The sequence below is a fragment of the Bombus affinis genome, chromosome 7 (assembly GCF_024516045.1).
Source record: "Bombus affinis isolate iyBomAffi1 chromosome 7, iyBomAffi1.2, whole genome shotgun sequence".
In the NCBI taxonomy this organism is placed as follows: domain Eukaryota; kingdom Metazoa; phylum Arthropoda; class Insecta; order Hymenoptera; family Apidae; genus Bombus; species Bombus affinis.
The window spans coordinates 9,981,981-10,006,398 of record NC_066350.1 but is presented as its reverse complement, the minus strand read 5'-3'; the positions used below and the strand labels follow the sequence as shown (position 1 = coordinate 10,006,398).

General features: G+C 41.6%; 2 protein-coding genes across 2 annotated transcripts in view; both read left to right on the top strand.

Annotated features, from left to right (window-relative positions):
* The window catches only part of LOC126918634 (dipeptidase 1), a 237,515-nt gene that overhangs the window by 124,311 nt on the left and 88,786 nt on the right, over positions 1-24,418 (top strand). The gene's annotated exons all lie outside the window — the stretch shown is intronic.
* On the top strand, positions 17,247-21,811 carry LOC126918151 (histidine-rich glycoprotein-like). The gene is made up of 2 exons (XM_050725793.1): positions 17,247-17,258; positions 19,542-21,811. The coding sequence occupies exons 1-2, from the start codon at positions 17,247-17,249 to the stop codon at positions 21,327-21,329; spliced, it is 1,800 nt and encodes a 599-aa protein (XP_050581750.1). The 3' UTR covers positions 21,330-21,811.

Sequence of the window (24,418 nt, the reverse complement as noted above, 5' to 3'; positions counted from 1 at the left end):
GCTGGTACCATGAAAGTACGTAGAAGTGGAAAATCGAAAATCTTTAGCGAATAGAATTACAATGTAGGTTCGATTAACCTATTATCCCGTTAGTCGAAAATTAGCGACGAATTATAAATTTCAGTCGATGTTTCGCGATACGTGTCTGAGTGCCGGAAAACTTGGTTAATCGAAACCCTACCGTACTTGGTTGCACGTGGTATAGTAGAAACATGGCACGTCGTGTTTTAGGCAACTGCCACCACGCCTTCCATATTCGTCTGAGAACGTAATTACCGATTTAATTAATTGGACTTACCGGGTGCTGGCTGCGTGCACTACCTCCGGAGTCACGTTAATTCGGCGTTGCCCCAGTCGGTGGACATGGTTCATCGACGATAACAATAGGCCCGCAATTACGTGACGTCTTCGCGAGACTAACGCCATTGTCTGGCCGATCAACGATGGCTTCCAATCCAGCTAGGTTTGATCGCCGCCTGGAACAGAGATTCCATTGATTTCCTCTCTTTATTCGTCGATTCGCGCCCAGCCGACGTCGCTCTGCGCGGAAATATCGATTGTGGTATCGATAAATTGTCTGGTTCCGCGTGCGGGTGTCCCGCCTAACGCGGTTAAACGCGTAACACGCAGCTAATTCGCAGTATGGAAAACATGCACGGCAAATGGGATTAGAACGACTCGACGATAACGACTACGCTGGATTTTCTGATTAATTATTACGCACGTTACCGTATCGGTCGGGTACTCTATGAACTGTCGATATTTCTGTCGATATTACTTCATAGACGATAGTAATTTTGCAGCGGACCAAGCTTAGGAAAACGGAATACAGCGTGACTTCTATCGATGTTTATTTAGCGATTCTCGTATATTTCAACTTTAACTTAATGATGAGATATGTTGCTTCCTTTTGCCTTTGCACGGTATTAATCTATCGCTTATTATACGAGTTATTTCTTATTACTACCGTTAAGTTGCACGAGATCCACTGTTTATATAAAATCTGTTTTACAGAAAGAAACAATGGAGATGGGCTTAAATTGAGAAGATTTGTTTCACTCTCTATAAAATAACAACGATTACTTTACTTTGGATATTTTTTAGTATTTAGTCCAATCTTGGCTCAGTTTTGTGTATTTTTTCTCGTAAATGCATAAACATTGCAGTCCATTACATTGAAAAGTTCACTCTCAAAATCCATCATAGTGTCACGAAGAAATTGTGTCACCATGATGTACAGAGTTCGCAAATAGCTCCATTGTCTACCTCACCCTGTTGTACAGCCATCGATTGTTTAAAAAATGCTGTATAGTCTGCAAAAATCGCGTTTCGACAAATTCTTTCAAAAACTTGGTCCCAGACGATAGGATCAAACGTGACAACGTATCTAAGCAAATATTTCTATTAACCTTTAAACGAGAATTGTCATAGTATATTCTATTTCATTTAGTTAGAATCTTACGCTATATTATTTCTCTCATGAAAGACGGACAAAAAATGTTGAACCTTCGTTGGAATAATCGATACCATTCTTCGCTGAATATAACACGGTTACATTAACATTTCCTCTGGCTCCTCTAACATTCTCCAAAGACTCGAATGACTTCGGATAAAATCGACTTCGAGAAATTCATTCAAGGAATTCGTTTAAAAATTCATTGGAAAAGAGCGAAGAATCGTTCGAGAGAAAAATTTCGCCAAGCTATTCAGGTAATTAAGAAAAAATTAGATAAAGATGAAAGATGCTAAACTGCTACCTTTTCCTTAAATTGTCTTACGAATTTTACAAGCAACCTGACGTCTATAATTTTATCGATCATCGCTGACAATCAAGTTTGATTAATATGTCGATGAAGGGCGAGATTTTATTGCGCGAATGCCCGGTTGCCAGCGAAATTTTCGCCAACCCCTGGGATTATTTTCAACGGCAACTGCAACTCTTTCAGCCCGGCGTCAACATCAATATTAATTCATATCGTTGACAGGGCGCCGATACGACGATCTAGGCCCGATGTAAATACGCCAGCGCGGAATAAACGCGCGAAACGTATTTGCCGCCCCTCTATACCACTCTTGCGTCAATATTGCGTGAAAGCCTCGACCGCCGCCGCCAGCTATCCCCGGTTTTCGTGCGGAACACCCACCAGAAAATGAACTCTTATTTACCCAACCGTTTCTTTTCACCCCGCGAATACTTTTGACGGCCGACAACGTTTGCAGTTGGTCAGAAATTGAAAAATTCTATTGTCAGGCGCGAGACGGAATGTTTTTGAAAGATCGTGGCAGCTCATTAAGAAGGTACATAATCGTGCGGATTAAATGTGATTAAATCGATATTTATTTGGTATGTTTATTCGGTGACCAGATTCATGAATATTTAAGCTACGAAATTGTTAATACGTACTATCGATATATGTATAATTTTGCGTGCTAGACTAGATTGGCCGCGTAGTAGTGGCACACGTATGTGAATAATGCGTGTGCACGGCGTCTCGAAAAACAGATGAATGTAATTATTCCGTTGACAATGTGGTATGGAAGCTGATGAGACAAAGAGAGCGCTGAGACGCGTGCAAATGTATATCGACGAAGACCCAGGAAATCGTTTATTAAATAAATCTAAAACTATTTTAATATGAATCCTAAATGTAACCTTAGTATTCCTTTACTTTTATTTCGGCAATTAAGATCCACAATTCTCAACACGTACAAAGAATTGAAATTACGTCCTGAATTTTATGTACGCAAATATATACCAAATACACTAACTTGTTGCTGTTAATTCAAATTTAACGTGTCAATGGCAAATTCCTTTAATTGAATAGATTTTTGAGAAAACTATTTCCAATGATAACATAGAATTTATAACTAAATTTCTTCTAAATTCTTGAAGTTTATGTAGCAAATAATGATTCGCAGTTTTTACTCGATTTCTTAGTTCTTTAGCTCAACCTGAATCCGGTTCTTGTTCCTGCAATTGTAGCTGAAACCAGCTCGACTGTCGGTGTATTTAATTACGCGCCACGTTGTCATCGCAGCCTCCATATCTATTGTTCCAGTTCATAGATCGCGATTCGGGGTGTACGTTTGTCACGACAAATTAACGGTTCTCATTCCTACCGAGGTAGTAGGCGATATGACACTGTTACGGGCATAATTACGGACGCGTTGCATGGTGACTTTAATATGACAAGCAAGGAGTAATGAACGTACCGCTCATAAAACGGCCGACCGTTTCCGGTAATCGCTTCCAACGGCCGAGAGATCGGCGTGAACGTAACAGTTTCAAAACTGACGCTGGCCGAACAGGTTACTCGATCGGCTTCATCAACTTTTTAGAATTCTCAGTGGAAATCGTCGTTGCGCTTCCAAATACAATTTGTCAAGACAATAAGCGGTATTTCTTCTCAGAATTAGCCGTATAAATAATATAAGATTTACTTGTTACACGTTATGGGAACTATGTAACTATATAACCATATAACTAATATCATAAATGTCTTACAATTCTATCGCGAAGCTAAGATATCATAATCGTAATAGCAGCGTATCGTGTTGCAACCAGACAGTATCTAATTCTTCGATTAACAACGAAACCAGAATACGTACCTGTTCCGGGATAAACGCTAATGGAGTAGAAGAGGAAACTCACGAAAGGATACAAGTAAGGGTCATTTTCTCTCAGTTTCATCCATCCTTCCGTACGAAACTGTCCCTAAGGACGTCTCGCCATCTTCGCACGATGACAGACGCGTCTGGCCATCGATAAAAATCGAGAACACATTTCTCTCTGTTATTACCGAGAAGGGAAGGTAATCCGATGGAACGAGGATCGAGAACGAGAAGCGGAGGTTATTTTTCGTAGCATTCCCGTGAGGAATACATCCGAGACGGTTTTAAAACAATATTGACACTGGCCTGGCCGAGACGACGAAAGAGTGGCAAGCATATAATTCACGAGAGGGGTTGCTGTTTACGGCGCGGGCCGGTCGTCGACGCTAACGATGTTCACACCGGCTCTAGCAAGCTGACGAATAATTCAGTGCTTTAATTACGGCGTAGACTCGGAGGGTAGCTCAATATTGCATCCGGCTCAGCGTATCTGTCAGTAATGCTTCTTCCTTGTTGGTTAGATGCGCTTTTGTATTTGTTATGATCTCGTCAAGAAAATGGAGAAACATCACGCCTAGAATCCCTAGTGCTGCCTAGAATCCCTTAGTTCGCAATATTACGACCACGATTTGTTTCACGAGAGACGTTTCTCATATCGGTGGGAATTAACGTCCCTTCGATTTCGAGTGCTCGCGAAACCCCACTGTGAAATTGTATAGCAGCTATCGATGGAATCGAGACGTTGCAATTATACGATCTCGAGAGACGCTATGCTCCATTGGAAACATAATTATATTACCCGGAACGAGTGACAGGATTATTATCGGAATCGATAACAGAATTTTCCTAGTAAAATTGTATGTGAGACGTGTTTTCTTTAGGAAGGCTACACGGAGCGCAATAGAAAGTTTCTGGCGAAGTTTCTCGGCAGAAAACCGGGTCGAAGTGGCAACAAGCTCGCTAAGATCTTTGAATAATTCGCGGTCTCCTCGCGCTCGCACAGCCGCCCATAAAACTTCCTAATTTTTCAGGCATCGTCACTGGCTGCGTGCTTCCGCCACCATTCGTTCATGCATAATCAACACGAGGCTTACCTCGCGTGTGTCGCTGCGGGAGCATTAAAAAATAATCCACAGAACGTTCGCCTGCTAGCTTGAATAAGTAGGTGCGAACGAATAACATATTGCCGCCCGGGTGTCGGTAAAGGGACTGAGAAACGAGCCTGGCGAAATTAAAAGTGCCATACAAACGTTCTAGAGTTCTCGTTATAACGAAGAAACTTCGAGAAGCTGGACGGAAGACGAACGACCGGGTCGAAACGAAAAGGGGTAAACGGGACAAACTGATGAAGAAGGATGGGGTAGAAGTGAATTTAAAAGACGCGGAAAATTGTTTCTGCCGATGACATTTCGAAAGAGAATTCGCAGCAGGGTAAAACACACCGTCGCGCCATAATTCTGGAGGCCGATAAAGCAAAATTCCTACGACACGCCGTAATTCTACCGGCTCCCCGGAAACCCTTCTAAATTCGGCGTTTCGCTGGCCAACCTACTCCCGACGTAGCCGTTATTTACAAACCGAGCCTTAATAAGCACACAGGGCCTGGAAACCGGTGCAATCACGGAGAACCGTTATTCAAAGTCTACGGTGCATCCGGTACAGATTTAACATCGATCTGACTGCTCGCAAGGTGTGTTTCTTCTGGATCGTAATAAAAAAATTGTTTTTTTTTTATTTCAAACGTAGGTTTCTAAATTTCGGTTAAATAATTCCAGTTGGATCGTCATCCGAACGTTTACAGCGAAAAATTTAACGTCATCAAGCACGATCAAACGATTCGTAATTTTTTCATTTATTTCGTTACTAATCTTGTTAGAATTCATTAATATTTACTAAGATCTTGTAACGCGTATCTTGTGAAATCTCGTCAATAATATTACTTCAGTCGTGCAAAACGAACCTGACAGATGGGGGAAACCGGAGTATCAATAACATCGGAAACTCTAGACGAGCGTTTGAAAATTGGGCAGAAGTTCGAGCCATACGCGCAGAGTTCGAAACCGATCTCTTTGATCTTCCAGTTACACGCTGTATAATTGTCCCTGGCAACGTACACATCGTTGCTCCATAGTTACCCTTCTTTCTGTGTCCAGTGTATCTAGTTACAGCACAGTACGGTGGAACCAACGTAAATACAGTATGCAGGGAAAAGAAAAAATCAGTGACACCGGCGGCGTTGATCCTCGATCAACGTTACACTAGGTGGTCGAATAATATATAAGACGAGACCACGAAGAACGCCTGATTTGAATCTACACGGGCTGTAAAGTTCATTAGATTTAAATATTTATGAGATCGGGGTAGAGAGGCAGGTCCCAGGTCAATTTGAAGCTGGAAGAAAACGACTTTGGTTCTTTATTCCCGCGGGATCGGCGCACGAAGACGGCAGAGCGGGCTCTGCTCTTCTCTCTGAGGCTTCTAAGCATTCGGGAGTCTGGAAACGATGCAAAAGTTTCCCGACCACGGATTACCAAAGAAGACAACTCCCAAAGACAAATGCTCGATTTAATTGACCGAAGCATCGCTTCGATTCGAACGAGCGCCCATTCTCCAACGTTTCGTAAACGCGAATCCGTAAACGTTTAACGTCTTCGACCGTCGCATTCCGCATTGCGGATCGCCTGACTGCGATCAAACTGAACCACGGCAATTTCCTAAGCTCTACGATTGACTTAATTAACTAGGGCGGAGAAAAAAGGTCGATACTGTCGCGACTGATCCTACAGGATTTCTGTAAGTGCGATCGGTCTCTTCGAAAATCATACTAGGAATTTTCTAACCAGCCCTCCCGGACAGCAATTAAAATTTACTACGAATATGAGGTAAATTTAAGCTAATGATAAATGCGCCACCACATCCAACTCCACGCGCAAATTTATGGTCGTCCCTTTATACGGACTAACGCCGGATGAGGACCTCGTATGATTTAGAATACGAACCAACTTGGGTTTCTCACTTGAAAATCGTATTGTTCGGTAACCAACTGTTTAGTATCTACAAGCTACCTTAATGTGTACTGTTTACTCGCGACATTAACAAAAGTCTTCTAATTTACATTTTCCCTCAGTTAACTAACCATCAAGCATTAACTGTAAGTTTACCTTTTGTCTTAAAAATTTTGTTTCTGCATATACATACACATTGCTGATTATAATCATAAAAAAATATTAAGATACCTGCTGGTATCTAACGTTTAAATCATAGCTCGTGGCGTTTTCCTCGCTTTTGCCGATACGTATTCGTGCGCTTGAATTATGAATATTTTCATCCGACCGTCTACCTGATCGTAAGTCTGATAGCGCACGCCTCTTGACAACATCGTTCGCATTCTTTCAAGGAAGAACAAGATGGTCACAACGAGACCATAAATACACTACAATAGATTCAGACGGGGCACACTTCATGCCAAACGCCTCCACGCCTCTTGTCCCGGCGTCACGATTTATAGCCAATTTGAAAATGAAGCCACGAGTGGATCACGGTAGACAAAGGTCCAGCGTTAGGACCTTTCTCCCCTTATACACACATTCACATGCTCATATGTACGTGTATACACGTATCTAGTGATCGAATCGAACATAAATTTGTTTCGGTGACAGGATTAAGCCTGACCCGGTTTCTCGAAGGCGTGGCTTTCTCGCGGATTCGTAGGAAATCAGGGATGCTGGACGGTCGATTCCTGGGGGATTCCAAGGTCGGTTTGATAGACGGGCCGATAAAACTTTAGCAACCGCGTAAATCAACGGGTAGGGTGGCCAGAGAATTCCGGCGCGAAGGGTAACGATAGCCTGACACGGGCCGCGGGTGAATTAAGACGACGCCTCGACCGGATGTCCTGGCCTCTCGTTCAATCCGCAATCGGGACCATAGATCTCTTAGGCCGGTCACCCGTGGGATTTCGGCTGTTTTACGAGCTCGCCACGATGCTATCGCGGACGAGAATGTTTCTTTCTTTCTTTCCTTCTTTCTTAAATAAAACGACTCTCGCGGTGCTATTGACCAATGAACATTGGTTCGTTGATATTAGCGTACGAATGGAATAGTTGGTTAGCGAGACAGTATAAAGTCGAACGAATTAACCATGTCACTAGCGGGTTTGTGTATGTTGCGCGTGTTGGCAAATGCGATGACTCTGAGAGAAGTTAAGATAGAAAAAAGGGAAATACTTAGATTCGTAAAGAGACCTGTACACATTGAAATAACCCATGTCGGGACGTATCAACTCTGAGGTTTTGTGAAATGGTATCAGTCAGTATCGAGCTTTGTTCATCAACTAGAACGCTGTACTGAATGGTATACTGCATCCGTACAAACCGCAACCGACACCGATATGCTGATACTAGTCGATGCACTAGTAACTGCATCGTGAAACCTCGAAGTCGATCACTCAATGAAGGGAAGTAAAGCAGAGTGTTCTAACCGATAATTCTACATGGAATTATGGAATAATACGTATATCAGGGATTTCATTTTTGCACTCCAATCTATGTACGTAGGTGGTCGGTTTGTAAAACGATTGGTAAACCATATCGACTAATAATGCAAAAACGCATGGCCTGTTTTTTAAATTATGCCAGAGAATGTGACGCTACTAGAGCCTTTATTTTACTTTCATAAACCAACTTTTTAACGACCAACAAAATACATCGAACGTCTTTCAAGTGCTTCGGCGCAGGTATTCAAACAGAAAGACCAGCGTCAGAAGAAGAAAAGAAGGCTGCTGAAGCTGAGATTTTACGGCTAGTCGTTCCATGAACACAATCACGGAGCTCGATTTTCCATTTAGTCAAACGAAGGTAATTGCTTTAACGTAAGAGCGATTCTGTTGTGGTCGAGCTGTTTTTTAATCGTCTACGGCGGTTTCGGTGCCGGAGGCACAGAGAAAGAGGCACTGGCTTCGTCTCATGGAGGACAAAAAGATCGTGAACGGGACGGCAAACGAACAAGCAAGTTAGAGAGGACAAAGAATGTGAACGACTTGGAGAGGGGGCGACGCCAGAATTAGCCGTAATTTCCGGAAGGGTTCACCACGTTATTCGAGTCAATGAAAACAGCAGCAGGACTTCTGTCAGCCTCTCGGGAAAAAGGAGAGCAACCAGTACCGAGATAACGATCACGTGCCTTTGCGGACGTGTACCGACTATCCCCTTTTGTCAATAAGCTTGCAAGGATTCGAGTGCTCAACTGGAATCCACCACTTCGTAGAAAACGTTTGAAATCTCGGGCTTCCGAAGTTTCCTTTCTCGGTTTATCGCTCGACCTCGAACACAGACCTCGCACGCATGAGTGGTTTTCTAGGAAGAAAGCCTAACGAAGAGATTCCTTTCTCCACGAATGGCTAATGGCTTCAAGAGGATCGTACTTGGTACAATGTCATTGAACGTCGGTTACTATCACCTTCTTACAGTCTGCCTGATGCGAATAACTGCACTGTTCATGGGGAAGGAAGACGCAAGAAATCGGGTCGAGGGAGAACATTCCAAAATGAAGTTTCGGCCAACACGAAGACGAGACGCATTGGTCAAGAGAGGAAATGTGGTTTCTCATTGACAAGGGTTGGAAACGTCTGGAAATTTCTTACATACTTTATCCGATGGTTTCTCGAAGCTCGGCGGACTGACCAGCCACGCAACCTCGATTCCGAAATACTTGGCGAGTTCGTAAGAACTCGGTAGAACGACGAGCATTACGGAAATTCGAAACGCCGTGAACGTACGAAGCAAGGAGCGCAAGGCGAGAGCATTCCACGGGAGCAGGGCAATTTCCGAAACTCCCGACAAATTTCCCGACCTGCTCCCGCTTTACATAGCTTAAGCCACCTGTCTCTGTCTCTCTGTCTCTCTCCTTCTCTCCTTATTCGAGCCCAACCAGAGATCGTGATACCCTTCAAAGAGTGGCGAACGAATTGTTCGCAGTTTAACCGTCAGTCTTCCCCTTTGGAATGCAAATCTCTCTCCCGCAGTTCGAACTTGATGTAAAAGACTCGCACGATGTTCGACTTGGCCACTTAATTCGCGCCAAGACATCGAACACTGCGGACTTTTATCTTCCGACCGGAAAGCAAAGCATAGTTTCTCTCTGCCTCTGCCTTTCTCTCTGCTCTTTGACAAGTTAATTCTAAGGAGCTCAATCTCTGCGACGACTTGGTAATGTTCATGGAAGACTAAACGATTACGTTCTTTTGCATATCACAGCCAAGGAACGAGAACACCGTCGTTTACAAACAGAAATATCAAGGATACCTTATACGTTGTCGCGGTTCGATGCTTTCTGGAAAAAGATAAACCCGTAATGCAACGTTGGTGCGCGGAAATCGTATTTATCGATGTAATCAACGCGAAACCATTCGAGAGCAGCTAATAGCAAGGTTTTCGTCGCTTTCTTATCTCAACGATGCTTTCAGACAGCCGACTGCAAAAAGGAACAACCGAAACAAAGCGGTTTGCCGTGTCTTAATGTCGTTATTCCTTGATGGAAAAATTACGAACCAAACGATCTTCGATAAACACCGAACATCCTTTACGATCAGACGCGTTTCATCCCTTCGACGAGACGAACATTGAAACAAACCTATGACCGGAGGAACGTCGCATCCATGTCGGTTATTTTACGAAGAAGTATCTGAAAGTCGTCCATTTATCGCGTCCCCTCTTCTTCAGTCATCCTTTTACGTTCTTATCGCGAACACGAAACAAACGATGCAACGCGCAAAACGCTACGCTGAGGACGACATCATTTTTCATACGGTACGTTTACTTTGGCGTGAATTTCCAGCGCACCTCACTTTCGTAATTGCGCAAGACTTCTATGATGGCTCGTACAAGGATTGCAGTGACTGAAATGATTGTAGAGACAGAAGGAACATCGTAGAACGTGCCCAACGCCTATTTCTTGTTATTACGAACACACTGATCGTGTTATCCATCTACTGCACCTAGGACGAATCGCGAAGATATTTGAACGTTTAACGTGGAAACTTCTTATTAATATATCGCCTATGTTGTATAAAATATTTTCAAATTTCATTAACAGTATAATGAGACGCGAGTGTCACGATTATACGAGGAAGATTTAACCCTGTGTGCGCTGCGTTGTCCGAAGTTAAGCGTGCGCCGTGGGCTACGTATTTTTTACGAAAGGCATTGTAGTCTGCCACACACTTTTATTTTCGCTTTGGTTTGCCAGTTTGATAATTAATTTTCTTCGTTTTTTAATCATCAGAATATGACGTGGATAACATCCATACGTCTTTCTTATCACACCACGTTAACGCTACTTTTAACTTAAATTGTATGGTTGTGTGAGAACGCATATATGCGTTCATAGCGCAAACGAATCTGAAGATGTACAAATTGCAAGGATCTTATCGCAAACAGTATTTGAACGATCGGTTATTCGCTGTATTAATAAACTTGAATATATTGAGACGTTTAAACGAGACCATCTTTAATACTGGTTATATATGTTTAAGAAGTTGTATTCGATACTTCTGCGAGTTCCCTGAAACGTATATCCGCACTAAATGTCTCGTAATTCCTACATACAGTTTCGGGTTTACTTGAAACTTTACTCAGACGATGATAATAGCGTTTCATCGCAGTGTTAATAGAATTCCAAGAGGTTTTGTATAGCGCATATAATATATGTATGAAAATTTTCTACAGCAGTTCAAATATTTTCATGAGTTTTGTACGCGTACACCGGTTGTAACAAGAACAACTGCTAATCCAAGTCAGCAGAAGTCAGAATTAGAAGCCTGAAGTTAATAAGTGCACGCGTGCATATCGAGGAAAATAACCGTTTTGTTCCTACAAGATATTATTATGCTAAGTTCGTTCGCTAACACCGAATTCTGAGATTTATTCTTTACGAAACAGCACGCGACGAGCTCGTCTGCGAAAAGTACTCGTGTGTCTTCCTCGCGAGCAGTTCGTCAGCTCCGGTGTAGATAATAATGCTACTTTTGCTCGCGGACAAACTACGAACGACTCGAAAATTGCTCGTGAAAAGTTGGCGAACAGTTCTGACCAGCGTAGACCTGGCGCTCGAGATTACGTGAAAATGGAATTGATTTATCCGAGCGAAAAAATTGCAGGTAGAATTAAAATCTACGACTTCTCGTAGAATCGATGTAAACCGCTTATTTGCTATGAACTATTGCTATTCTCTGATCTGGTGATTGTGAATCGACAAGCAGTAACATAAAAATCCACTAAACGCGCTCGCGTCAGCTCTCGCCAACGACAATAATTATTATCACACCTGCACTTGCTTTTATTATCCGGATCTGGCTGACTAATGACCTCTTTTTTCCCCACCGTGATCGTCGAAGGAACCCCATCTAACTCCGGTTCGGATAAATCGTCGGCGAAAGGGATGACGAATTATAGAGAATTAATTCACCGGGGTCAGTGATGCGTCACGAGGCTGGAACGCGCGCGCGAGCGCTTTAACCGAACTCGACACAGGTTCGGACATCGAGAGAGGAAAAATATGGCGAAAGCCGGTTTAATGGTTCGCGTACCACAGCCATGATCTAGATAACTCGTGTACACATAAACGGTCGCAATGAAAAAATGGTAATTCATAGGGGCCGAAAAAGAATTCCCAGCTGGAAAGAAAAATAGCGGGCTATTTATCTTTTCTTCGAATAATTTTATAGAGATGTGAACGTGGATAAATATTTACTTTGGAAAAGGAATGATATGTATGGTAATTTATGATACACGGTCTGTTCATTGAATTAGGATCATACGTGCAGATTTCATTCTTTTATCTCTTACGTCGTATTTATCATAACTGACAGATTCTTTTTACCAAGCAAATTTTTAATACGTAGATTTATTTCCTATGTACAGAAATTCATTTTTTTCTCGACAATATCTCCGCATAGCTTACTCGAATCATTTACATATTACTCATCGTTCGGCTGTTATATTCGATGTAATATAAATTGCAAAATTCTAAAGGCTGCCTGTATAGGAGTTTGTAATCTATAAACTGTCGCTTTCAGGTGCTTTGTTATGCTACAAAGTTAATAAGTTAATAAATTATGGCGCAAGGAAGCTCATGATAAAATATACGAATGAAATTTGTCGACTTGCATTTGATCGAAGGCCTGGAGATCGAAGGCTATAAAACCAGCGCCAACATCCCCTCGTTACCATTTCTCTTCGGGCAGATGGCCGATAAAGATCCCTATAAATGATTCGTCAATAAAATTTATTTTACTGGATATCTATGTAAGAATCTGCCATCTTTCGTAAGCTACTGCTTGATAGTGAGCGCTTCTTTATCATCCCCTGCTCCTGTATTATTTCTAATTACGTCCGCGAGACGCGTTCAAATAAAAGCAGGCGTCGTTCGCTGCGAAGAGCCGAAGCCCTTAAGGTGAACATAAATTACCATTCTCCGTAAAGAACAATTCCCAGAAAATTAATTTAACCGCAATATATTTGCGGCTTAAATTCACCCCGCGGAGTAACAAGAACGAAGAGGAAGGCGGAAACAAGGTTACGTAATATCTTCCGTGGTTTGTTTAACTTCGCCTCGATCGATTCGGGCTTTCTTATTGTCCACGCGGAATTACACGAAGAAAATCGCGCGGAAATAATTACCGACTCCGACCGCCATTAATGCGAAAGCCTGGAAGGCGGAACGAGCAGTCGAGAGTGCCAGCCGAGAGAAAGCAGGGAAACAGTGTGGGCTTTCTCTCCTCGCCTGTACCATCCTGCTTCTTCCCTTCGCTCACACCCCTGTTATCCCAACCCCCGTTGTCTATGTTCGTCTCATCCCCCTCCGCATCGAACCCGCTATCTGGCTACACATTGAACAAATATTACGACCACTAATCGCGAGGCTTCGCTACTAAAAGTTCCGCTAAGTTTCTCGTAACTTGCAGCAGGTAAGTGGTAGGAGATACGTGTACGCGAAGGACACGCGACGCAATTCAAGCATTAACGAACATAACGATATTGAAAACTTCGTTAATACATGTAATGCGTTAATTCGGATCGCGTGGAAGTTAGTTTTGGGAATTTCAGTTTTTAGAATTCGGCATTGAACCGTAAAAATCAGAAGTAGAAAGTTGAACAATATGCAAGTGATATATGTACGTTGTGATGTACAGGGTACAATAACATCGAAAACTTCGTTAACTCGATGACGCGTTATTTCGAATCGCGTGGGATTAACTTGCGAAAATTCCCATTCCGAATAATCGATAGGTATACGATAAAATTTGTTTTTACAAATAAGTGGGTTCGCTGTGTGTTTTTAGAAAAATCAACCGATACACGAAGGATTCGCGTCATATGGAGAACTTCGTTAACGCGTTGATGCGTTGATTTAAATTATGTACGTGAAATTCAGTTTTACAAATTACTATCCCGTGTTCGCAAGTTTATTTTAAAGATAAGTAGATTCGCCTGATCTCTTTACGAAATCCAAATGTTACGCAAAGAGCATACGTTGCGGTATTACTCGTTAATACATCGACTGAAATTTTAGTTAATGCATCCAGCGTATTTAATTCTGCAACTGCATGCAATTCAATTTCGCGAATTTTCATTTCACGCAATCGATACACAACGAAGCTGGTTTTAGAGATGAGCAAATTCGATCTTTTCCTTTGGACGTCCAATACGGACAAATATAGCGATCGATGATTGATTCAAATATTCATTAAGCCATAGAGCGATACCAGGAACCGTCCTCTGGATGTCGGCAATAGTGAAACGGCACGTGTCGCGCGCGCATTAGCGACAGCAGGATTTTATCGTCGCCGCGTGTACGTACACAATACGATTATTCTGTCACTTCATTGAGCGTGCTTTATCGGACATGACGTAGAGATGGAAAGGCTATTTCATCCTCGGCCGACGATTTCATAAATCATCGTTCATTTTTCTCCTCTATCACGAGTCGATGTTTTCCACGCTAAACTTTCCCAGTTTGACTAAATTCTTTCCATCTCTTTTCATTATTTCACCTTCGGCCGGCAATTTTTTCGAATAAAAAACGATCGGAAGATCTGCGCGTGGGTAACACGCGATTTAAAATAATGACGATCGTCGTTCGTTATTCACGCGCGAGTACACATAGGAGGAACGAAATTCTGTTGCGATTCATAAACATCCACCCTTAATCCGGATGAACTGTTCTCAACTAACACGCTTGGAATATCCGAGAGAGGACTTTGCCTTGACATTTTCGCAAACTCGTTCGCGCCACGTGGTCTCGTAACCGCGTAATGTCCCAGCCAGAAATATATACATATATATACCTATTAACCAAGATACGTGAGAACATAAATTCGTTGAGAAATCGCGTAAACGTACGATAAAGGGCGAAGTTCGAACGGCTGGAGTGTCGCGTTTAATCGCAGGAGAATCGAGGAACATCGTGATTCGCGGATAAATTGAGGGAAGGAAGATAACGAAATCGACTGACTTCCCTACATTTCACGTTATCAGCGAAAATGAAAAGATTATCAAAATAATCGCCGCTCCAGCTTCGTTTTAGAGATACGCGTAAAAGTATTTTCAATGTCACGCTTTTAGAATTGTAACTTTAAGATTTGCTGGATAAGCTACCACTCGTATTCGTTGGAATAACGTCAATATACGAAATACATTGTTCGAATAATTTGAAGACACATTCAACTTCTAACTAACTAAAGATCATTTACTTATCAAGAAGTAAATCTTCGATCCAAAGCTAACCCAAATGGTCTCGAACCTTAGCAATACGATGTATAAATGAAATACTCTTACATGTGTCTTGAAACAAAGGCAGAATAATATATCGATAAAATTACCCGGAAATTCGAGCTTATTGAAGTCAGTGAGATGCACCCTATTCTACATAGTTAGCAAAAATTCTTTTGCCAACAACGATATTTACGATTCCTTTCAACAACGTCACCGTTGAAACGAACTGCAGATTTTTGTTCTATGTATTCGACACGTTACTCTTCGCATAGAGACCTTTTATGAAATCGAATTACCCTAAACGTGAAGATTTCCACGTTCGAATATCGATGAGTTTACTCTCTTTCGCATCTTGCATGCGATTCTCGACAATTCGTCGATTACATTTCAGCTCGTCTTTCGTCATGTTGCCGAGGGTTTTTTCGCAACTAACAGGCGATTCCAGGGATTTGCCGAGAAAATGTCGCGCAACAACCAAGAAATAAGGGTCCCAGCGAAACGAGAGGTAACCTGGGGTAATGGCCTCGAGATAACTAGATTTCAGGCAATTGAGTGACGAAATTACAGCAAGGACAGAAAAGCACGAACACGTAAGACGTTGTTACGGCGATTGGGATAAGTATTTTACTAGAGAGCGTAGTATCGCAACGAGCCACTAAAAGCGGCGACATCGACGCCGTTTATCTTTAGCCGCGTTTCATCAATACGACTTGCCAACCATGTTCCGCAATCGTAGCAACGTAGAAAGCACAAATTCCGGCAGAGCACCGCGATAATATTAAATACGATATTAAAGTTTACAACGTTTAATTAGTCCATAAATTGGCTCACGAGCCGTATCTTTTACACGGATCTACAAATATTTGTAAAGTTGGCGTATACGGAAATTAATCGCGTAATTTCGTCTATCTACAAACAAGCAACGGTTCGATCGACAGGCCGACGAACGAAAAGGAATTGAGCAAGCGAAACGGCCCGTTAAATATTCATGGAACGGGGGAAGCAACAAGGAAGAGAAATCAGCCCATTTATCCTATTAAATAATGAGATATATAAATTAAATTCGGTACACGCGTCGTTTGCTTCGTTTCTGGTCGAATGCACGGCCACGCATTAAACGCTGGTGAACGCCTGTGTTTACGAGGTAGCAGCGATGGCGGACAGGAAAATAGGTGTGAAAGCGAAAATTCGGCTCTTTCTCTCTCTCTCTCTCTCTCTCTCTCTCTCTCTCGATCGTTTTTTTTTTTTTTTTTTTTTAAGCACGCGTTGAGCTTTTACTTTTAAAACCACGATTTTTTTACGCGTATTGGCATAAACGCGTACAACGATGCTCGATTAAACCGAGCATGAAAAGGTCGAAAAGAAATCAATCGAACGAATCGTAACTCTCATCGCGCGATTATTTGAAAACCGATAAATCTGAATTTAAAAGAGGAAATTACGATGATACGCGTAGCAGCGTTACGATCGAGTTCCCTACGCAATTTCGATTGCTCGTAAAATGGTCGACGATTATACAGCGGCGCGGAATATCAATCGATATTTCTATCCATCAATTTTGATTCAGCGGCCGGCATCGCCGCTTCCTCAATTTTTATTGTACCGGAAACGGCGTCTATAAGGAACGTCGAACAGTTATGAATGAAATTCGATGATTGCCAATAGTCCGCCGCGAGTGATCGGACCCGGTCGCGGTTCGGCGCGTATTATGACGACAATTAAAATATTAGATTCCGTCGTAAACGACACTGGTGCTTAGCACGGAAGAAAGTATCGATTGCCAATTGCTCTGTATAAAAGTACAGCGTCACAGAACTTCGGCATCCAGTTGTTCTCTGGCTGTATAGCCAAAATAACGGAGACATGGCAACATTGGTAAGTTCATCCCTTATTATTATTATGTCAATCTCTTACTAGACTTAACATAAGTATTTTCCGTGATTTATTAGCTCCTATGTCAGAAACTTTGTTTGTTAACTGCGCTATAGAGGTACCTTAAATATCTTCGTAGATTTCATACAGCGGTAATTTCATTCGGATAATTCTTGAAATTCCGAGTTTTACATATTTAGAACTCGTCAAATATTACTTTAGATACGCTTTTACAATAATAATCGCGTAATTTCACTTTTGAGATCCAAATGAATTTAAAAATGTCCAAAGCATATTGAAATATCTGAATTCTTTAACATTTCATGTATATTAACATTGGCATTATTAAAGCAAGTTGCCAACACAAAAATCAACACGACATACAACATTAGCTATTCAAGCTAAGGATGCGCCATTTCTTATTCATTCCCTACGGGGAGATCCACTAATCCTATCGTTTATATGCTGTTGTCGCTGATTAAATTCCGAGTTAATCAGCGAGCAGGCGTTTGCATTTCAAGAAGAATATACCAAGATGTCGCGAACATCGTGTTACGCTGCTCGGTGTCTGCGAGCATAACGAGAGATTAAAACAGACGGAACACGCTGATATCTGAGTCGCGTCGCTGCAACAACGGCAACGTCTTTGAATAAGACTTATTGCTGTCGCTGATAAGCCGACTCTCAACGAGATGTTCGAAACTTTAGTCGTCGTTCACGCGTACTTCAAACATATCGTATCTTTTTGAAACATTAACTCTGTAGGTTGACTCGGAGCAGTTTTCGAATCGAGCCAGAATATATATAGATGAATCTTTTAACGAATGTATCGTTCGTGTTTGGAATTCGTTGGCATGCCGGAAATAAAATTCCTGATTGTACTCTCTGTATTCATTCTCATCGCGTCCAGGTCACGCATCGCGAAATAAAGCTGAACGTAGGACGGAACGCTAATTTAAAATTCCTGTCCGCGTAACGTGAGGTGGCTTCAATTTTTTCGCGGACGTACCACGGATCGCATAAATCATCGCTAAAGAGAGAGTGAGAGAGAAACAGGGAGACAGACAGAATGAGCGACGCTGAGGATCCATTCGTTTCGCGCTAAAAACCTACCATTTCCTGATCGTTCGAAGATAGCTGACCTCGCTAATTCGGTGGCGCAAAACCGAGATTCGATTTCCTGCCCGTGTACCATCTTGGTCACCGAGTTCAACCGTGCTTTCTTTGGCGTTTACCCGTCTCTATCTTCACCGTTTAGCTCCTCTGCTACCTTTCGGACCGCGCGAAAGGAAGAAATTTACACGACAAGAAATAGCAAAGCGCGATAAAACGAGCCAGCGACGATTTACTGGATATTATCTCCGGTTTTTCCACTCGGACGTGTCCGTTTCGCATGTGCGCGGCGAGCCAGCATGTAGCAGGCCAAAATGGCCCGCGCCAGACCCGACGATGTTTTATTGTTTCGGTTAGCCAAGGTAATGTCAGCTGCGCGAAAATATCGTAGCTTGCGCATCATAATGAACTCGCTTGTGGTTAGACGATTTTCGAAAAATTAGCAATCAACCCATTCGTCATCGTTATTCATATCAGTATTTAATAATAATTTGGATACCCAAGGACAATTTATAGAGTTTGTTGGTTATAATATAATACTGTAGGATCTTTATTTATTATCTTAATTATAGTACGTTATTGTATTTAATTCACGTTAAATAACCCTCGTTTCCTGTTTAACCAACACTTATTTAGTCCATTTTAAATAAAGACAACTAAATATTTAATTTGCAACTCTCGTCACCACTCTCTCGACAACGCTAGCAACACTCTGTCGACAACGCAATTCGCACTCTCTGACTTCTCAACTCACACTGACTGTTAATTCGTCTTTCTCCCTTTGTCTTCTCTCATGGTCCCATCACGCACGTGTTCGGCAACCGTTCAGGATCACGTAGGCGTTTTTTCCGCGGAACTATTCGATTGACGAACGGACGATACATTGATGGGCCTGTCGGCACTTAGGCTTCCTCACGACGTTGTTTATGGTCCACCCGATAACTCTTAGGCCTTTCGTCCACGATACTACAATACAATACGTGCATGCGCATATATGACACACTCTACTTAGAGAAATGAAATTTCCGCGTGTGAGATTACTTTTATAACCAGAAACTACAGACAAAAGTCAGGTCGCATATTTGATTTCGATCTTGCTACAATTTTTCGATAATTGTCATTTAAACCGAGCTCTCTGGTGTTTTTCTTTCTCAATTTGTATTCTATCCTTAGGCGTGGCTTCTAGCCATCGCTCTGTCACTGACAGCGGCGACTGGCCAAAATTTGAAAGCATCGCAAAGAGATCAACTATCAACGGTCAAAGCAGAATTGCCCGATTCCGTCAGGCTCCCGCGGCAAGTACAGCCATCTCGTCCGTTACTGCTGTACAACGCTTTAACAACCCCACAGTCACCTGCCGTTGAGAGACATCCACGAAAACGGCAATTAGGCGACCTGGGAGCCAATTTCCAACCGCTAACGTTGCCCCTAAGCGGCCAGCCTCATTCGCCGTTACATCGAGCCACTTTCGACCCCAACACCAAAACCAGCATCGTTTCCCGGATCAACGAACCAGCAAAACATGTGATCGAACCACGAATTTCGGCTGAAGCGTCGCACATTACTTTTCTGACGCCACAGGTCGTTTCTACGCGTCGAGCTCATGGATTCGACAGTCATTCTTTTTACCATAGTCACAACCATCACGGTGGACATCATCATTCTCATCATCATGGACACCACGCACATCACGATCATCATGCCAAACATAAGCACGAACATGGTCACAAGCATCATAGTGAGCACGAACACAAACACGGACATGAACATCACGTTGAGCATAAACATCAGGAAGACCACAAACATCACCATGGTCACCATCATCATCATGGACACGATCACCATCATGGTCACAAGCATCATTCTGATCATAAACATCATCATGGACACGAACATAAACACGAACATGGTCATAAGCACGAACACAAGCATGGTCACGATCATAAACATCATGGAGAACACCATCATCATCATGGGCACCAACATCATTCGAAACATGAACATCACGAGGAACACAAACATCATGCCGAGCACCACCATCATCATAAGCATCATCATCATAATGAACATCATCATCACCACGATCATCATCACGTTAATGAACATCACCATCATCATACTCACAAGGAGACCGAGAACCATCATCATCACCATGGGCACGATCATCACGAACACCATAAACACGGCCACAAGGAGGAACACAAGCATCATCATGGACATGAGCATAAACATGGACATCACGAAGATCATCATCATGGTCATCATGAGGATCATCATCATAAACACGGACACGAACATAAACATGGCCATCATTCGGACCATCATCACAAACACGGACACGAACACAAGCAGAGCCATCACGAGGAACATCATCATGGACATCACGAGGATCACAAGCATAGTCATCATGAGGACCATCACCATAAACACGGGCACGAGCATAAACATGGTCACAAGGAAGAACATCACCATGGACATCACGAAGATCATCATCATTCCCATCATCAGGACCACAAGCATAATCATCACGAAGAACACAAACACGATCACGAACACAAAGAAGAACATAAACATGGACACGACCATAAGCATCACCACGATCATCACGAAGGACATCACCATCACGAACATCACAAACACCATGCATCCCATGAACACAAACATGGACATTCACACGAGGAGCATCACAAACATTTCGACGATCATCATCATAAACATCTTCACGATAGCCATCACAAACATCACGAAGGCCACCATCATTCTGCTTTCGAGCAACATGGACATTACAAAGGATTGGGACATTACGCTTTTGATGCTTCTCAGAATCACGAAGAATATGTATTTCCGGAAGAGAGTGAGACGGTCGTAGTAACTCCGCAAGTGGAGGATATTCTGAAGATTAAAAAAGAAGCGGAAATAGAGAAAACTACCGAGCAAACGACAACCGAGGATCAAACATAAAAGAATGGCGGTACAGTGGAACTTCGTTTGTTCGAATGAAATTTTCGCTAGTGATTGATTAGCCTTTTAATTAATGAATTCTGTGTGTGATTTCGAGAGAAAATCGAGCTAAATCGAGAGAGAACAACTTCGATAAACTAAACATTTGTTAACATTACTCCGCATTGCCGCTCTTGTGTGTCGTTTCTATTTACAAACGGTTTCTCTCCTAATGAGTTCAAACGTAATCGAAGTTCTACTGTACTCAATATTTAAATAGTATTCCCGAAAGATTACGCATGATTCGTCCACGATATTGTTAATTAAGAATCTTTCATAGATACTTTCTCTTCTTCTGTGTTTGAGCGTTAAAAGCGACTTTACTACGTTCGCTATGTTTCTTGTTAGCCTCAGTTATATCTTTGTTGACACCTTTGAAATACAAAGTTTCCACGAGTTTACGATTGCCTTGTCCCTTTTATTAAGCTCTTTTCCGGTTTAAAGGCGAAAGTTCGATAGGAACAACAGTCCGTTTCTCGTTCTCGAACTGCAATAACGTTTAAACTTCGGTCTCAAGATGCTCGAACGTTCGCCTACAAGCGGATATCTTTGCCGTCCTTTCGCCGAGAAATCACGGGGGAAATAAAGCGAGAAATCGACGTAGAAGCTTCGACTTAATGAAATGTCCGAAATTCTAGCGACCGACTAGAGCGCCGTTAACTTCCTACTATAGAATAAATAATTACAAAAACGAGATATCGCCCAAGAAACTTGGCTATGGGAACAACGTCGAACGCTTTTCAACGAGTTCGAAACAAATTCGTAATCCGATGTAATACGCTGAAACAATCCGCCGTCGTCTCTTCAATGATTCACCGATTTAAACAACTTACGCAGCCAGTATAATCCCGACACCTAAGTTTGGAACATCGATAAAACTCTTCGCTGGCGAGCGAAAACAGATAAAAGACCGTCAAGGATAGAAACAGGATTTTGATGAAGATGAACGTAAATTGTTAGACAACGTAGATTTTATTTTTATTTTATTTTTACAAACTTTCTATGAGGCTTCATCCGGACTACTTTATAATCAATAAGTTACTTTCGAGATCTGTACGTAACTTGGATGAATTTTTATGTTTTTTAAATTATCGGAAGAAATCTATAATCAATTCTTGGAGAAAAGAAAATTATTTTCTATCGTCCAAGGAATTCTCGATCCTGAAATAATGAACTGATATTCCACGAATACCGGAGGAGTCCCTTTAGACGATCGGGAGAATCTTCCTATATGCAGAATATAGAAACTATTCCTTTGTGAGTTTTCTGAAACCCTCACTCTAGAACACATGTCACATACTCATATCGTCAGTCACGAACGTCCCTCGTGCATCTTATAACAAAACTATTTTTATTAAAATAAAACTTCGGAAAGCTTCATCGTAAAGCTAGTACCTTCTTTGAGAAGAAAATCAATTAAGAGGCAAATTAAACATAAACTAAAGTTCTTAGAAAATATTAACACAGTTTATAGTTGGTACAAGCCAATTTTTCTTTCTCTTATCTGTTCGCCCATTTTTGTAGGATCATGTGTTTTACTATAAAACAGCTATTATCGTTTAATCCATCGCGTATTAAATATACATCCAAGCGAAGAATAAAAATAAATCTTTTACAAGATGTACGAAGATTTTTACGACTGCGCATTCCTACATACTTGTGATAATTACACTTATCGATTTTCATTCATTCTCGCGTTCCACGATGATTCTGAAGCATCATATCTGATTTATTCTGGCGTACCTGCAAGCTTTTCTCTCGCACGTTTCATATAGTTCATCGTTATAGAATGAATGGCAGTCTGGAACACAAATAACTTCGAAAAGCGAAGAAAAATACAGAGGAGATCATTGGAAGCAATCTCCGACAAATTATCCAACTGAAGTTATATAAAAAAGGGATAAATGAAACGTAAGGATTCGCTAACGAGACGATAAGAACGGAGACGTCGAGATCGTTTCCTAAGAAAACCTTGCCATGCCTCACTCGACTTTCATTCGCAAACCTCTACTTCGTGACGACATGATTAATCTGCGGGGATAACAAGTAATATTATGCTCCGTTAAACTTTCAGATCCGTTAAACACACATAAGATGACGGGAGAAAGTCGTACTCGGTTGATTATCATAGTAATTCTTTCAAGCATAATATTATCAATTAATTTCCATTGATTAAAGCAAAATATTACGGGTCAGTGGAGAAGAAAACTATTTAGATTTAAAATAGATTGTATAACTTTAACACCATCTGCAAGTCGCTAAAAGAATACAAAAATTATCACGCTATAATAGAACTTTAATTACTATCACACATATTGTTCGACCAACGGAATTTCTTGATACACGAAGCAATTTTGATTTCGTATGAAAGATCATTTAATCTGAGCTATTTTATAAATATTAATATCAAGTAGAAGTAGAAAGTTTTCAAATAAATATGCGAATATTTTTCTTTCAACTTTTTATTCCTATTTCCCGAACATTCTTACGAACCACGTTTCGATGATAATCGATCGATTCTGGTAATTCAAGAGCTACAGAATAACAAAGATGACAATTGTCGTGTGAATACTATTTACATTACATAAAAAGACTGAAATATTTGACAAGAGTAACTATTGTTACCAACCAGTTAATTGTAGTTCTATCATGCTCCGAGTATATTAGATCTTCATCAACTATTCGCTAACGAGGCTCTAAAGTTTCGTTCAAATAATAACAAAAAGTAATTCGGCGATTGGCCGTCCCTCTCGGTTCTTGTTTTATCTTCCGCCGGTTAAATAATTCTACAACTTTGTTGTAGACCGTATTATTATTTCAACTAAATGGTTGATGTAGGCAAAGGGCACGATAAACGCAAACACGCCAGTTGGAAACGCGGAAAACTTTTCCACGGAACTAATGGCGGTATCGGGAACGAGTTCGCCGCGCAAAACGCTAATATTTCGAGGCCGAGTTTGATCTTGTTTCGCGACCTCCATCGAGACAAAAGCAAACTTTCCGTATAGAATCAAAAAGCCTGGCTCCAAGTAATTTCGACGCGTAGATTA